Source organism: Scyliorhinus torazame, chromosome 17, assembly GCF_047496885.1.
Source record: "Scyliorhinus torazame isolate Kashiwa2021f chromosome 17, sScyTor2.1, whole genome shotgun sequence".
NCBI lineage: Eukaryota > Metazoa > Chordata > Chondrichthyes > Carcharhiniformes > Scyliorhinidae > Scyliorhinus > Scyliorhinus torazame.
In genome coordinates, this window is record NC_092723.1 from 151,185,722 (window position 1) to 151,204,253 (window position 18,532).

The 18,532-nt window shown below is 41.1% G+C and overlaps 1 protein-coding gene across 1 annotated transcript in view; it reads left to right on the top strand.

The window, feature by feature from the left end:
• pmm2 (phosphomannomutase 2) overlaps positions 1-18,057 on the top strand; it is a 30,597-nt gene extending 12,540 nt beyond the window's left edge. Inside the window, exons 5-8 of the mRNA XM_072481281.1 lie at positions 1,360-1,459; positions 11,421-11,496; positions 12,374-12,489; positions 16,575-18,057. Of these exons, the coding sequence (XP_072337382.1) occupies positions 1,360-1,459; positions 11,421-11,496; positions 12,374-12,489; positions 16,575-16,679 (397 nt within the window). The 3' untranslated portion in view covers positions 16,680-18,057. The remainder of the gene's footprint in view (positions 1-1,359; positions 1,460-11,420; positions 11,497-12,373; positions 12,490-16,574) is intronic.
• The last annotated feature ends 475 nt before the right edge of the window (positions 18,058-18,532 follow it).

Genomic DNA, 18,532 nt, shown 5'->3' on the forward strand with positions numbered 1-18,532 from the left:
GATTATAACTATTATCGTAGAATATTCTGAGCAAGAATATATTGTGGCTACTGCTTTCCAAATGTTCTCCTAATTTTGATTACCTGTTAACTTTATTATCTGCAACCAGCTGAAATATTGTTTCCTTCCTTGTTGGAGTAGCGAGACTGAGAAGACAGGCATAAAACACACTGCAAAATGCTTTCACTTTCTCAAGTATTTTTCTCTCACTGGAATACTTCAAGTCCCCATGCATTATATTTTTTGTTAATACATCTCTACAAATAGTATTCTTGATTTCTTCATTGGTAATCTATAATTACTCCCACTGGTGCAACAAATTATTTGCTATTCTTCAATTCAATACAAATTAATACTTTTAGGATAACTTCTCTCTGTAATTCTTTGTTCTAGCTGCTGTGTCAACTGCCCCATATCCTCCTTTAGCATGTTGTAATCTGGAATGTTTAATTGCTAATCCTGACCTAGTGCCAATTCTGCTTCTGTTGCTGATTGTATGTCACTACTTTCTATTTTGATAATTGAATTCTTTCATTTTGATTCTTAAAGTTGGTGAATTTTGGTTTGGATTCCCTTGTTGGGAATTTTTCCTCATTCGTGTTCCTGCACCCTGGCCCATTTTTATTATTTTGTCCTGTTTAACAATTTAAGTTTCTTATTATGAATACTCTTTGTTCCAAGCAGCTCTATTGCTCTACCCTATTCAATCCCATATTGATTTAAACCTTTCCCCACAGCCCCTTTAGTTAACTCCTGCCCCAGTGCTCCAATAACTTTAATTCTCCCCCTGACACCATGCCACAACTGTACATTTTAACTTCTGAATCTGGACATTCCAATGTTGGCTTGCATGTGGTAGTTGGCCTTTTAGACTATTTGGTGGAATAACTTTGTAATAATAATCTTTATTGTCACAAGTAGGCTTACATTAACACCGCAATGAAGTTACTGTGAAAATCCCCGAGTCACCACATTCCGGCACCTGTTCGGGTACATGGAGGGAGAATTCAGAATCTCCATAATTATCTAACAGCGTGTCTTTCAGCACTTGTGGGAAGAAACCGGAGTACCTGGAGGAAACCCATGCAGATTCCGCACAGGCCAGGAATCGAACCAGGGACTCTGGCGCTGTGAAGCAACAGTGCTAACCCCTATGCTACCGTACCGCCCAATACACCAATATTTAGGAAAATAGAAGTCATAATTTTAAAAATGTATTCAATATGTTAACGTTTGTTAAAGCACCTCATTATAGATGGACTGATAATTTGTACTGAAGTTATTTTACAGTGCTAACTTTACAATAGTTTAAATATTAGTGATGATTAGTGACTGTCCAAAGATTTGTATCTTTCACAGAGGCACCTTTATTGAGTTCCGTAATGGAATGCTGAACATCAGTCCAATCGGGAGAAATTGCAGCCAAGAAGAACGTATTGAATTCTTTGAACTTGACAAAGTGAGTTCATTAGAAAAAACATATAACTCTTGGATGACCTGATGAAGTTGGAGGAAACAGGTTTGAGGACACCAATTAATCTTCAGATTGAATTTCTAATCAGACGCTTCAAGGTTTATTTTGGCCAAATGGTGAAAAAAGGCACAAAAAGGGTGCAGTGCTATTCATAGAATCCCTACAGTGTGGAAGGAAAAGCACCCTACCTAGGCCTTTGCCTTGTTCCACAACCCCATAACCTAACATCTTTTAACACTAAGGTGTAATTTAGCATGGCTAATCCATCTAACCTGCACGTCTTGTGTCCTGTGGGAGAAATCCGAGCACCTGGAGGATACCGGAGCAGACATGGGGAAAGCATGCAAACTCCACACAGTCAGCAAAGGTATGAATCAAATCCAGGTCCCTGGCGCTGTGGGGCAGCAGTGCTAGCCACTGTGCCACCGTGCTGTCCTCGAGATGCACCTGTTTGAATATCCGAATTTAACACACAATTCTTGTCCTGATTGCTTATTACCATAATTTGAATTTGCCTGATGGCTTGGGGAGAGTGCATAGGTTCTTAGATGCGGTACTGGAGGTCTTTGTGGAAGACTTCCAGAGGAAGTATCTCAGGGGGGGAAAGGGTACCACCTGATCCTCCTGTTCCTATCTACTGCAGTAGCTGGTGCTGCTTTTCTTGGCTTCCTGTTCTTCATCTGACCGAGGCAGACCCCAAGCAAGATGTCGATTTCCAAGCACTCACTTTCTCCTGGTCACTCCTGTAAGGTGTACCAGTAACATGCCATTTATTATTTTTAGGTGAAGCCCTCAGAGAATTTCTGGAATAGTATAGCTGGTTAAGTCATGACAAAAGTTTCCCAAGAGGGTGTCGCAATATGATTCTGTGCTCCTCTTCACAGCTTTAGCAGCACTGAACATCTCTTTAAACAACATCTGAAATAGACATCAGTGCATGCTTACTGCCAAATAGCTGATTGCTGGTCAAAGAGGGCATTAGTTGAAGGGCTAGCCACCAAAATACCATTTTTTATTTTTTTTAAATGAGTTCTAGCAGGTATTATAGTGACAATCAGATGTTTGGCAAACCTCTAGCCAGCCATTTCTGGCACTGGCTTCAACTCCTTTACCAAGGTGATGTGTTGTGCTAAATATAGGCTAAACTGGCATTTCAGCTTAAGGTATTTTCTTGGCTACCACTTTACCTCCTGAAGCAAAGATTTTCAACCATTTTGCAACAGAACACCCCCTCCCCGCCAGCCCCACTTCATAGTTTATCAAAAGTATTTTTCTTTTTGAAATTAGTTGTACAATTAAACAAACATTAATGGGCCATAATTTCCTCAGAGGGGCAATCTGGTGATTGCCACTCCGTATCGACTTATCTGTGCTTAAAATTCGAAAGTGCTTGTCTCACCTGACCTTCCTGACTCGGGCAGGCAAGATTCAGAAGGTGAAGCAGGTCCTCTGCTCCAATCGAGAAGTGTAAAAGAAAAGGAGTGAAGGAGACGTGTCTCTTTTTTTTTAACGACAATAGCTGTCATAAGGCAGGGAGTTTAAAGGTCCCCATAAAATTAATAAGCCGGGAAGAAGCCTTCTTTGGACTCATTGTTGGCATCATGTGTTGGGGGATAGGCACTCATGACCGCTGCATGCTGGTTCTTGACAAGTTGTAGACAGAGGGTTGACAATTTTATTCTTGATGGCGAAACCAATTCCATTGGTTCTGGGCTGATTCTCCAGTTTTTTTCCTCCAGAAGAAGGTGTGATCTTCACCTGCTCTTTGGGTCTCTTGCAGGGCAGTGATATTGATGTTGAAGTGCCTGGGTTCACAGACAACAAGGGCAGTTCTCCGTTCCGATTGATTGTTTTGCACATTATCCATGAGGGTTCATACATTCCAGGTTCCAAAATTCAGTTTAGCCTTAATTTCCACACTAGGTTGATGAGTCTGCTGGATTCCAACCAGGTTGGAGACTGAACAGACTATTTTTAGGGCACCTTTTCCATGCCAGGTGAGCAGAGTGGATTCCTGAAGCAATGTGTCAAAACGCTCTCCTGTTTCTATTTCAAGACTGAGATGACTGAATCAAACTCCACCACCTGGGTGCCAGTCTGAAGATAGGGACTTCCAGTTCTCCTGGTCCTGTTCCCGTCCCCTCTCGCCGCAGGGCTTGTCTATGTGTGGGGTGGGGGGGGGGCGTGCTGGTTTCCTCTAGGTAGATGTCTGGTGCAGACCGCTTTTATTGGTATGCCCTTGCACATCAGCATACACACGATCCTCAGCATGGGGTAGATCCAGTTCCAGTGACATGGTAACCTCTGGCTCTGGATCTCCTTACTGCTCCAGCTTTCATTGCCATTGCAGCCGTTGATACCATACGAGTATCTTTTGCCTGAACTGCCCTTGAGGCCTTGTTTTGGATTGTGCTTCCTCTGGTTCCTTCCCTCCGACTTTACCGTCATGGGTGACATTGCCAGGAGTGTAAGACTCCCAACAGCATTGCTCTTGAGATTAACAAAACATTCATGCCTCGCTACCATGGGAAGGTAGCAATCCAAGAAAAGGTATACCTACGATAACTGAACACTAAAAGACTTCCTCTGTCCCCCAAACAACATCCAAATGAGGGGCTGGTTTAGCTCAGTAGGCTAGACAGCTGGCTTGTGATGCAGAACAAGGCCAGCAGCACGGGTTCAATTCCCATACCAACTGAGAATTCTGAATTCTCCCTCCGTGTACCCGAACGGGCGTCGAAATGTGGGGACTAGGGTCATTTCACAGTAACTTCATCGCAGTGTTAATGTAAGCCTACTTGTGACAATAAAGATTATTTACTTATTTTAATTTTAAATTGAATAAACAGCTACAGTTACCACACAATACAGGGATGAGGCTCAAATCTGTGCACTGTCCTTTTCCTGATCCAGCGAAGATATTTTAAAGCTGCTGTTAAGAAGGTTTTCTGCACTGCCTTGGCTCCAAGACTTATAAGCTTGTTTGCTATAAACTTGGCCTTCAGGCTTGGTGGCTGGAAACTGTCCTGTCTGCTTTCTGGTACTGCTGGATGGTATCTGCCTCTCCTGGCTTTTCAGGGACTGATCAATTAAACCTTTGTTGTTGTTTAATAATGTCTTCTATGTATTCGGCTATCTGTCCCCATCAATTTCCTTGACTATACATTAACATATGTATATCTCTAGGATATTCCCAATTGTCTATAATCTGTTTCTCCTCCATAATTTTTTCATACTTGATTATCTAAACTGCTGCTCTAAAAACTCGTTACCGGTTTACAGAGATTTATTTCAGTTGAAAGAGGCCTGCAATCAGTACTTCATCATTCAGTTTAGTTTTTTAATTTGTGGTCATTTTTGCCCTTTTTGACAAGGTGGTGAGTTTTGATGGGTCACTTGAAATCTACTCGCAGACCTCCTATCCTATCCTAAAGTATTTGGCGGAAATCACTGTCCTTAGTATATTATAATTGAGATAGTGTGGTTTCTGTTACAGGTTCCCTTTTTACTGTAGGCCAAAGCTTTGCATCTCTAGTTTTCCCACCATCTCCATCCATGCCTTCCTAAAGCTCATCCCTATGTATGAGACCGGCCTTCTGCTCTCTCAGTCCCATTCCCAGTAAAGCCTTCATCATCCAACTTTCATTTGTGCCCCCCCCCCAGCCTCCCCATGCTAGTTGACGTTGTAAATGGTTTATTTTCTTCCTGCATCACCCATCTCTATTCAAAACCACTGCTCAGACTCTTTTTCTTCCTCACAGCCCCACCTCTAACCACTCTTTCCTCTCCAAGATCTTCGATCATGTTGTTTTCTTTTATACCTCTGCCTTTCTCATCAACTCTCTGCTTCAATTGGGTTTCTGCTCTTTCCACAACACCAAATTGCCTCTAACGAAAGACATAAATGAGATGCTGTGACTGTAACCATGGTGCATTATTCCCCCCTCTATTTCCACTCCACTGTCATAACCAGAATATTTGTAGCAATGAGTTTCCTTCCAGAAGTACCTTTGGGGTCCCCTAAGAAAGCCATCCTTGGTCTCTTGTAGTGGATGCCTGGAACTCGCTGCCGGAGGAGGTGGTGGAAGCAGGGACGATAGTGACATTTAAGGGGCATCTTGACAAATACATGAATAGGATGGGAATAGAGGGGTATGGACCCAGGAAGTGTAGAAGATTGTAGTTTAGTCGGGCAGCATGGTCGGCACGGGCATGGAGGGCAGAAGGGCCTGTTCCTGTGCTGTACTTTTCTTTGTTCTTTGTTCTTCTAGACTATGTGCCGCCCCTCAGCAAATATATCTAAAAGCATTGGTTTAGTTTCCACATTAACTGTAATAATTCTATTAACTATCTTTTTCAGTTAGTTCTTGAGACGTGGATGACACTAGCAAGATTGTTTGTATTGCTTATCCCCAACTGACCTGCTTAAGTGGTGATAAACTTCTCCAAGTGTTGAGATGGACCAAATCTCTTGAAACATTCAATGTCTGCTCTGTCAGTCTGCTGTCTGGCATGAAGTCTTGGATGAGATGTAATGCCTCCCAATTGTATATTCGGAATACTGAAGCCATTGTCTTCAGTAATTGTTCGAAAGACTATACCTCTGCCACCATCTCTGTTGCCTATCGTAACCATTGTCTCAGGTTGTACTTCGATTGTCCCAGCAGGAACCAGGATTGCCCCTCTTCCACATTAACTGATCTACATTTGAAACTTTCTCTCATGCCTGCTTCACCTTAAAACTTGTTTTGGTTAGCCTCCTCTCCACTATCCTCAAACTTTAAATACTCAAAAATGCTGCATATCTCCATTCTACTCTACACAAAGTCTCATTTAACATTATCCCAGTCCTTGCTCAACTTGAATAATTCCCCAAAATTGCATATTATCTGTTCAAGACTGATCCAACCCTTGAGTTTTGATTGTGATCACACACCAGATTTTGATTATGCATCTGGATTTCACTGCGTTATCTATTAAGTTTTAATAAAAGATTTCAAAGTAGGGTATTGAAATTGTGTAATAACTAATGGATTAGTGACTACCATATTTATGATCTTCTAGTGTTGGGATTTCCCAACACAATTGAAAACATCTTTCTTGCATCTATCCTATCAAACCCCAGTACAATTTTAAATACTTTTTTCCAAGAGAGCGGGTTCCCAGCCTTTTTAGACTTTACTGTTAGTGGAATTATCCAACTTCCATCTCCAGTTCTCACTGGTTTGGCTGATTTTAATTGGGCTAGTTATGAGGAAGGCACCACGAACATTAGCGCATGTTTTGGTGATTCTTCATTATTTGAAAGGTGATAGATATTAATCTACCAAGCAAGTAGACTAAACACTTGTTCAGAATGTAGTTGGATGCTAGCTATTTAGATGTATTCGAGAGATGTTTAATGTGCCTTTTTATCTTGCAAATTTCTGGTTTAGCACAGTGGGCCAAACAGCCAGCTTGTAATGCGGAACAAGGACAGCAGCGCGGGTTCAATTTCCGTACCGGCCTCCCCGAACAGGCACCGGAATGTGGTGACGGGCTTTGCACAGTAACTTAATTGAAGCCTACTTGTGACGATAAATGATTATTATTATTATTATACACCATGGTAGCAAGAGTTTTAAAAAAAAAAAAATTCTTCAGGTTACTTTCTACATTGAAAGCTATTGGTCCTCATTTCAGAATCACTGGTACACTGGCTATCTACAGTTACTCACCTTTGCACTTTTTCTTCTCTCACCTCTGAACAGTTTCTTGCATTTTTTTCACATTATCTTCCAGATCCTTTATTTCATAGAATTTACAGGACAGAATGAGACCTTTCAGCCCATCGAGTCTGCACTGACCCTCAGTAGGAGCACCCTACGTAAGCCCACGCCTCCACCTTATAACCCCATCTAACCTTTTGGACACTATGGGGCAATTTAGCATGGCCAATCCGCCTAACCTGCACATCTTTGGACTGTGGGAGGAAACCCATGCAGACATGGGGAGAAAGTGCAAACTCCACACGGATAGTGACCCAGGGCTGGGATGCGAAGCTGGATCCTTGGTGCCGTGAGGCAGCAGTGCTAACCACTAGGCCACCATGTCACCCAATTTTTTCGTGCCAAACTAGAAATTACATTTGAAATTTGAAGAGTCAGCTCATTAGCTACAAAATTATTTATTCAAAATGTTGAATCAACAGAAGTGCCATTATCTGCACAAGATAGAATGCAGAACTATATTGCTAGTATAATTGAGGTAAGTCATGCGCAAACTGTAATGTGTTCTGAACGGACCACACCCGAGTGATATATTCTATTCTGGTGACTAAAGTGGGAGGGAGATATTCAAGTTCTGAGGTGGATGAGAGAATACCCTGATGTAAAAAGACTAAGTTATGAGGAAAGATTGGAGAAACATGGGTTTTGCAGCCTTTAAATGTAATGATTAAGCAGTGATCTTGTAGCATTATACAAAGATATATCAAGTCATATAAAACAAAGAAAAATGTTAATGCAGAATACGACTTCAAATCAAACCATGATAGGTCAAGGCAGCAGATATTCACACTGTTAAAAGCTAGTTAGATCTGCGGATAGGAATGTCACAGAAGAGTATAAATATATGGAATAGAATTCTGACCACTGTAGTGGAGATGAAGCTGTTTTGGATATTATGAAAGGAGAACTGTAGCATCTTTCCGGGTGGATGAACTAAGGTCGGTCAAATAGCTCTAGAAACAAAAGTAGGCCATTCAGAGCTCACTATTTATCGTGTGATTTTGTGCTAGCCTAAAATGTTCATAACTGTAATATAAATATATTATCCAATTATGGTCACATGGTGGTGCTGTAGATCTGCACTGAAAGTGCGCACTGTTTGGACTCCGATTTCAATATAATAGTTTTCCTCTCTGCATATTGTAAGTTTCTTAAAGCATCAGCTAAAATTGGTACTGCAGCACTATTGTATTTCAGCTTTAAAAGTTATGGTGCAGTTCCTTCAGTGTATCAGTAATACTCATAAGCATTGTAGCAAGCATTGGGAATCGTTTATTAAATAATTAGGTTGTAGAAGAGGATTTTCTCCTGGTCCAAACCTAGGGTTGGTAAACTTCAGAGAAACTGAATATTTAACCATTGCTTTGTAATTTTGTGGAGGTTTAAACAACCATTTCTTTTTGCAGTAGCTCCTGTAAATTTACCTTTTCTGTGATCGAGTCACTGTACCTTTCCAATAATCTGCTGTCCTGGAGCTGCTGACCAATTACCATATTTGTAAAAAGCAACAGGAATAGCCAATTAACCCCTTGGGCCGATCCTACCATTCAGTTAAATTATGGCTAATCTGTACTTCAACTCTCTTTTCCCATTTGTGATCCGCATATCTTTCACCATTGCCTATATCGATTTTAATATTGGAAATTTCAGCTCCCATCCATAGCCTCTTGAGTTCAATATTTCCTCTAGCACCGGCATGGAAAAAAAATTATATCTGCGCGTTTGAATTCCAACCCCATTGAAATATCACCAACATTCCAAGAGTCCTTTTGATTCAACATTTTATACCTCTACACTGGATTTTAGTGATTTGTGCAAATGGACATCTAAATTCCTTTGATCTTCTCAGTTCGAGAAGTCTTCACCGTTAAGAAAATATTCCAATTTATCTTTCTCAGATCCAGATTGGATACCCTCACACTCCCAAACATTTAAGCTACACAACATAGTTTTGCCCAATCACTTGCATCTCTGTCCCATTTAACTTCCGTTCCCCAGCTCGACTGTAAATATTGGTTGCTGATGCATAGCACACACTTCCAGCGCACTCTTCAAATAAGTCAATATTGAGCTCTCGAGTATGAAGGACGAAAACAATATTTATTTACATATGAAAAATGAAAACTCCAACAATAAATATAACAATACTATAGAACACAGATGAGCAACTCCATATAGGGTCCGCAATGTTCTTTTTGCACAGGAGACATGCTTGGTGAGATCTTTAAAAAAATATTGACTCATTAATACATTATATTGAGGTAGAAACAGAGCAACCATTTTAATCAGGTATTATATTTCTACTGGCGTTGGACAAATAGAAAATAGACAATTAATGCACTTGAAAAATACATACAGTTAGACGTGGGCTTGAATTTACACTCTTTCCTCCTCCTCTTTCCCCCCCCCCCCCCCCCAACCTTGCTGGAACAGGGTATTTGTGGGGGAGGGGGAAGGGGAGCGTGAAATTGAAGGAACAGGATTCTCTCTGGGTTCCCATCCAACCTGATGCCCACCATTGCCCCATTTGAGGCCTTTAAGTGGTCATCCACTTGACGGTCATTTCTCACCCAGCCTCAATTTGTAGGCTAGCAAGATTTGCCTGGAGTGAGGGAAGCTTAAAAATGAATGGACTTGGATCTCAGGCAGGAAGGGTTGTGAAAAAAAAAAAATGAAAATCGCTTATTGTCACAAGTAGGCTTCAAATGAAGTTACTGTGAAAAGCCCCTAGTCGCCACATTCCAGCGCCTGTTCGGGGAGGCTGTTATGGGAAGGGTGTGGAGGAGGGGGGCACTTTCATCAGAAGTCCCTTCTGACTTTGGGTGCCCTCTTCCCTTCAGGTCTGCTGGACCTTCCTCACACCGTCGACCCTGACCTTCTCTGCCCTGGGCCCCTTAAAACTTACCTTGCTGTCAGGTTCTGGGACTTTGGCTCAGGCTTCTTCCTGAACTGCCCCATGTGTCCACTGCAGCTGTTGCCACTGCAGATGCTAGAGAGCTGCCAAACAATTGGATTGATCATTCGTTGTCTAAGTCAGGACTTCCTCCCAAATGAGCAGAGAAGTTCCACCTACAGCCAATTGATATTCATTTGAGGAACGAACCCTGCCATCCAAAACATTCAGGCCATAGTGCCTCAAATAAGCTGATGTATGTCTATTTATTCAAAACTTCCTTTATTTACACGTTACTGGCCAAACAAAATGGGTTTATTCAGGATACAGGAAACACTGCTTTGCGTATTAAATAAGGTATTTTTGCAAGTTAGATTAATAATCGCAATCAGATCTTTTATTTTAAATTAGCACAAATAAATCATGCATTTTATATTATCCTAAAATGACTGCCAGCTTTGTCAGGATTGCCAATGAAACCAACCTTACAAGAGATTAACGTTTAGATTATGATAATTTCCCAATATTCCTTTTCTTTTTAATCTCCCCAGCCATTTTCTTGTCGTATTTTGCAGTTACCACAATCTTTCCATGCCTCACTGCTGTGCTGTACTTCGATGGTGGAAGATTGTTTATATTTTCTTTTGCTATCATTTCTCCTCCCATAAGAGGATGCACATTTCCTTGCTTAGCTACTCCAAAGGTCAGATCGCTGAATTGTGAAATTGTTGGCAACAACTAGCATGCTGTCACCCACCTGCCACAGTATGTGGACATACTGGGATGCTGCTCCTCATGTTGGCACGCATTTTCTGTTCATTGATAAAACTGAATGTTCTAAATCAAATTCGAACAAGTTAAAATTAAGGGTATTATCTGAATAGAAACTGCAGCTATTTTTAATATTTGTCAAGCTGCATAACTGGTATGAATTTTCGATTTGCTGGTTTAGCTCCTACCCTGTCCTTTACCAATGGAATGATAATTCTGATCAAGGCTCCAATCCTCGTGTCCCGTGACATTTGGAAATGGTCAGTCAATGCTTTATATTGAAATAACTGCAGATATCAGTTTGTGCATTTAATTTTCTTGCGTAAAAAATGTCAAGCTGAGCAAATTTTGGAGTTTAAAAAAAGCACTCCCCAAAACGGCCAGTGCAGGTGACATGAAATCTGTCCTGATCCAATTCACCAGCACCTATGGAAAATTTCAGTTGATCCTACTGAACTTGCAGAGTGAACAAATATTTTGAAATGTGCTACAATTGTGCTTTGTTTTACAACAGAAAGAAAAAATCAGAGAAAATTTTGTCGCCGATTTACGAAGAGAATTTGCAGGGAGGTTCCTCACTTTTTCCATAGGTAAATTAATTTTATTTTTTCCCAATGCCATAGCAATGAGACCGTGGAGGAAAATTTATTCTAAGAATAAAGCCCTATGAAACAAAAACTGAAAACGTTTTTGATTCTTCTACAGCAATTTGTTTTATGGATTATTTGTTTTGCATCTTTGGCAAAGTTGCAGATCAGTGACTTTCTGCAGTTAGATATATATTTAACTGATGTATATTGACCATTTAGAGATTATTGTGATCGGTGCACTATATGAATAGCAATTGCAGTGAGGGCAGATTTACTGTTAGTTTTTACAATCTGCACCTTATGGTACTCTCCAGAAACAATGAGAGTGACACCTGAAATAATAAATTGAAACTGCATTATTGAAGTCATTTTATGCTTTCATGAGGTGCATTTATTCAAATGCACTCTGTTGTAATTTGCTCTCATTTGTATTTTGTAATCCAACCTATTTAACCTGTGCTCCGCATTTTTGGTCTCAAATCACCAGGTACTAAGGGTCTACAGATTGATTTGAACCAGCAACAGCCCAGTTTACACATCAACCTTAGCTTCACCGCAACATTAAGAAGGTCACCAGGAATTTCCTCTGGGGTTCACCAATTAGCTATCGTAATTTCAGAAGATTGGCCAAACTCTATTTACGTAGCAGTCAGTTTCCTGGGTGAAGTTGTGGTGACTAATTCAGAGAACACCTGAAGAAATTCCCAGTGGATATGTACTGAACCCTTAAATATACTAATACAAGTCTACATTGCTTATATTATTTATTTTTACTTTATTAAGGCACCAGGGTTTCAGAATTTATCACCAATAATGCTTTGTGAGGGGAAATATATAATGTCATTTCCAACCTGTTTTGTTTTCATCTCTCTCCTAGGTGGACAGATCAGCTTTGATGTGTTTCCTGAAGGGTGGGATAAGCGATACTGTCTGGGACTCCTCGAAAGTGATAACTACAAAACCATCCATTTCTTTGGTGATAAAACCTCACCAGTGAGTAAACACGTGGTGGAAATCTGAGCACAAGTAGATGCTTGTGTCGGGCTGAAAATTTTAAAATTATAAACTCTGTCCCCCAACCTGCCAATTTTAAGTTTTACTTACGAAGGTGTGGCAAGGGGCTGATGGCAGATACACTCTCCGGAGGTGGATGGGTAGCTTAAATATTTTGTTTTGGCTGCCATCCTGTTTTAACCTTTACAGGTTTTACAGTTGGGCAGCAGGACCTCCCCGGCAAGATAAGGTCAGCTTCAAGGACAAGTTAAGCATTTGTGGGTCAGGATGGTGCCAGAGTGCATCCTCTTGTGTCCTCCTCCTCCCCTCCCCCGCCACCCCCACAAAAATAACAACCCCCCACCCCAAAAATAAAATCATACCCCCACCTGCCAGAGATATTTCTTGCTCCTACTGGTTTTCAGGCAGGGAACCAAAGGGTTAAAGAACACACACTGTAAGTTAAAACTCTGCAGCATGTGGGGAAATCATCTTCTGCCTCTGAATATTCACGCCATAACACAGAAAGGAAGAATCACGAACAATTGGTCTCCTTGAAGCTAAAATGATGCTGCTTTATTTTGAAATAAAACAAGATGAATAACTTTTATTGTTTGGAGGTATTTTGAAGGGTGGCACACTGGCTAGCACTGCTGCCTCACAGCGCAGGGACCCTGGTTCAATTTCAGCCTTAGGTGACTGGAATTTGCACATTCTCCCCGTGTCTGCCTGGGTTTCCTCAGGTGCTCCTGTTTCCTCCCACAATCCAAGATGTTCAGGTTAGATGGATTGGCCATGCGAAATTGCCCCTTAGTGTAGAAAAGGTTAGGTATGATTGCAGGGATGGGTGAGGGAGTGGGCCTAGGTAGGGTGCTGTTGCGGTGGGTCAGTGCAGACTTGATGGGTCAAATGGCAGCCTCCTGCATTGTAGGGTATATGATACTCTATAGTATCAACAACCTACTGCAGCAGACATGTGGAAACCTCAAACCTGCACACAATACTTTTAATGTAAGGTTCCATAAATATTTAATCTCATTGCAAAACTTTTAGTAGAAACCTTTAAACAGCTTGAATTTAGCTTTGATAGCAAACAAGCTGATTTCATAAAAGTTAAGAGGATTTTTAAAAAGTGAATTAGGCCACTGCTGTGATAATAGGCTGTTGAGAGGACTACATGCAGGTATCATGAGTCTGTTCACTTGAATATTCAGTGATGTAAATATTTAGTATAAAACCAGTGTAAAGTGGATGTATCTGAAGTCATACAGCACACACACTTCCAACAGCAAACGGGACAACCAAGCATGGAAGGAACATTGTTTTGCCCTCTCGAAACTTTATTGCATGTGTTATCCCACGTTTTTTATCCCACCTTTAAGATGTATGAAATCAGCAGCAGCCCATGGCAACAAACCAGTAATTCAGTATGCAGAATGTTACTCATTCAGATCTCTGAGCCCTCTTATTGGTGGCAGGATGAACAGCCCTTGAGGAGACGGGGGGGGGGGGGGGGGGGATCTGGCGCAGGAGAGTCAGGCAGGTTGCCCACCCAAGAGCATGGAGCCAACCCATCCCCTGCCCCAAATTTAATGGCTTTGGAGCTGAGGATGCGTTTTGTTTGGATCCCGATTGAGAACCCAACTATTTGCAATTTGTAAAACTGAGGAAATGCTACAGGATCCCAGGAGTAATAACACTGACCAATAGCCATCTTTTATGTCAAAACAAACTTTAATTTAAACACAATTAACCACATTAACAACAGAGAAATAGCTTTACAGTCAACGGTTACAACACTGAAAGAAGAAACTTTAACTTCTTAAACTTGCCGCTATATTCCAATGAATATATTCATTGCAAACCAACATATTTCAAATACCACACATGAATAAAGTTAACAACCAGTTTTTTTACTTGCTTTTCTCAATGCTGGATCTTTGGAGAGAATACCTCTCGGGAGCAAACTGAAAAACACCTTGTCAGACTAAAGTTTTATGGTAAACTGCAACTACACATAGGCCTGGCTCCCCTTAATTACATCATCTGTACCCAAAGCATAAGGCATTTTTCTGTCACCTCCCACAAGATGTCCTATGATCTGTTTAACCAGGACCAAATACAATATCTCAGAAATTATCTACACTCCAGGGACCTCCAGACCAAAACAATATTCCAATGGCGAGCTATCTGTAAACAAGTAAATGCTTCTCAAATGTTATCAGCAGAACACTCCCCCAGCAAAATCAAGGATCATGACACCTTAATAACAGCTTTAGCAGACATACTATCTACATGTATCTTAACCAGGATTTTTAATAATGCTACTGCAACAAATATAAAATATAACAATTTCGTACATTCATCACAGTTTAATGATCTCTTTACTTACCTGGTTATATTTATGATCCAACAAGATTGATTTTTGAAATTTAGGCCCTGAAATGTGATGATGTTGCACCACATTCTCCTATTTATCAGTTGATGTCGATGCACACATTAGTCAAACCATATTGATATAGGCATAAGAAGCATCTAATAATAATAATCTTTATTGTAACACTGTAATGAAGTTACTGTGAAAACCCCCAGTCGCCACATTCCGGTGCCTGTTCGGGTACATAGAGGGAGCATTCAGAATATCCAATTCATTTAACGGCACGTCGTTCGGGACTTGTTGTTTGGGGGGGGGGGGGGGGGGGGGGGGGAAGGAAGAGAGAGAAAGAGAAACAGGAGCACCCGGAGGAAACCCACGCAGACACTGGGAGAACATGCAGACTCCACACAGTCAGCCAAGCCGGGAATCGAACCCGGGACCCTGGAGCTGTGAAGCAACAGTGCTATCCACTGTGCTACCAAGCCGCCCACATCTCGAACCACCACATGAAATAGATATTAAATCCTTCGTATACGTAAATAAAGGATCCGATGGTCTTTTACCACACTGCTTTTGGAAAGAACCAGATGCATTTAAGAAAAATACAGCAGTAATTTGAGTAACCTCTTGCTACCCACCATCAAACACTGCGTGCTTCTATAAACTCTGTTTGTAGCTTTTAATCATGGAGGCACAAGGAACGTGCTTGCGCTCTTCAGGTCCACATTAAAAAGTGCTTGTTGCCACCCTCCACAACCCCACAACATATGTTGGACTACTCCTGCTGGAACAGTGGCTTAACATTCTAATAGTCTTTGTCCACAAGCTAATTGGGCACACACATCAGCCACCTGCAGCTCACATTAAACATATGTAAACATGACCCAGGGCTCATCTGGCATTCAGTCTCGGGGCCGACCTTTTCCAACCCTGGCCCTGATCCCTGTACTCACTTTACACTGGAGTTGAGGAAACTGGCAGTCAGCGCCACTGCCTCCAGATAATATGGGTGTTCAGTAGCACACAAACTTACAGCTGCATTTTACATGCCTCCAGCTGGTCCATTTCTAGCAGGGATGGGGGCATGCAAAATAGGGCGTGTTTACAGCCCACCACCTTCCCACCCCTATATTGAAACAGGCTGCCGATCCAGCATCTTCAAACAGGTTTTCAGGAATCAATGAGGCTTGTTTTTGAGCCAATCAGCCCTGATAATACGCCACTCACACCGTAAAACATTTGGCATAGGCAGCCAGGCGGCCCAATTTTTCATACCTTCTTCAAGGGAGATGGTTCGGGGGTTCAATCTTTGGAGTGCCCTTTCTGGATCGGGGAGTTTTATAGCTGCAGGCAGGTGAGGTGTGGGTTGGCTCCATGCTCTTGGGTGGGCAACCTGCCTGACTCCTTTACATTGACATTCCCTTTGTCCTCCAATGACCAGCAAGGTGGTCAAAGGTTATGGGGGTAGGAGAAAGTGGAGTTGAGGCCACAATCAGATCAGCCATGACCTTACTGAATGGCAGAGCAGGCTTTTGGGGCCGAATGGCCTAGCCTACTCTTGCTCCAAACCGTATGTTCATCTGTGCCTTCAGTTCAAATGTTTCTCAAGATCCCACTGTAAAATATCACCAGCAGCCAAGCATGTGGGGATATGTTAACAATAAATTATTTATGATTCTTCCGTTAACACAAATCTACTGTTTTGCAGGGTGGGAACGACTATGAAATCTTCAGTGATGCAAGAACTATAGGTCATTCTGTGACATCCCCAGACGACACTAGGAGAATCTGCGATGAATTGTTTTTCCACTGAGGGATCAGTTCACCTCATGACGTTGTGGATTTTTTCCAAATTCACATCATCTAAATGAAGAAATATACTTGAATTAAATCTAACTTTCCTCAACATTTCCACAAACATCCAGAAACAATTTTTATTACGTCGGGGACACTCATTTTTTTTTTACATAATCTCTTTTTGGTGGAATATTAGGTAACTATTAGGCAAGCAATGGATGTGGTGCCAAAAATTAAAATTAATGGCAAAATGTCAAGTAGAAATTAAGCAACGGATAATTTGATTAATAAATGGGAGTGAAAGATAGCCACTTAATGATCCTCTAAATTGCACTTACCTCATAACATGTTGAGTATTTAGACCTGATGTGAAAGATGGATGAATTCTTTATTTGCTAATTATGGTGTGTATACTTTAATAACGCTGTTGTCATTTACTGTACAAAGGGGGCATTCCTTCAATTAATTTTTTTAAATACCTTGTTAGCTAAATTACAAATCTGGAAATTACTTGCATCAAATTTAACAGCGGGAATTACACTATCACTTCTACCTTAATTCTTTAACATGGAATTCTTGGGCGAAACCCTCCGGTCTCAGGATCGTTGAATCTGAATGTACGAATGAAGATGCGCGTTAGGACCCTGTGGAAGTCCTGATGTGCTGACCCACATGGAAGATTCCCAGGAAGTTTAGCCTTCCGATGGCTATTTCCCAGCTTCCTAAGACTCCCCTGTGAATGTCTCTGAATAGAATTGGAGTCTTGAGACCGTTCCACAGTATTTACTGCGATAATTACCCGGAAACTATTAGATTAAAATAATAATAATAATTGCTTATTGGCACAAGTAGGCTTCAATGAAGTTACTGTGAAATGCCCCTAGTCGCCACATTCCGGCGCCCAAATAAGGTAGCCTTTGTGTTCTTTAATTTATTAATTAACTTGAGTCAATTAAGAGCTAGACTCTGCATTTTAAAAAATTTGTGCTAGTCGCTGTGAGGGTCAGAAGGTTGCTGAGCCCACAGTGGCAACCCTGCAGTAATTTTGCTAATCTCCAATTCAGGATAATGCTCGTACAGTGCCAAGTAATAATCCATAGAACAGTCTTCTGTATGTGATCTTCATTTTTAATATTGCATTTTACAACAATTATACAATATTCATGATTATGGAGTCCCCAAAAACCTAATTATGATCCTCTTCTGTCTTTGAATTAATGAATTTTCCTATTTGGAAATCTGTTTACATTTACATCAGGATGGCTGTCAATCACATACATTTTACAATAATGTTACTATCCTACCTCTAGCCATATGCAGTGAGTTATTGATAACCATTTTTATTTAATGTATTGCTACCCTAAAGTTTTAAAAATAAACATATATATATCAGATTAAGGGGAAAGGAGTTTAAATGCTTGTTGTACTGTCCTTGTGTCTTCAATTCAAAAAAGCAATGCCAAAAATTGCAATACAAGCCAATGCTGCCCTTCCTAACAAATTTGGCATCACACAATATTCCATTTTGCATATGCACTGAAATATCTTATTTTGTGCGAGTTCTGTTACCATGACGTGATTCTGTACACTAATTATATTGTACTTTTTCAAACAAAAAAAGTCATAAAAGTTATTTCAGGAAACACTGGCCACAGTCATGCATTTTTGAAAGACTGGACTCTGAAATTAAGAATTACATTTGGAGTTGGGATTTGGTGCAGGGGATGTGAGGCAGATGCGGGCAGGTGGGTTTTGATTGGCCTCTATGAGAGTGGGTGTGAGATGCGAGGAGTGAAGGACAGGAGTGATGCCAGGGGAACAGAGGGGATGACTCACCCGAGTTGCCCTAAGGAGGTCCGTTATCTTCCC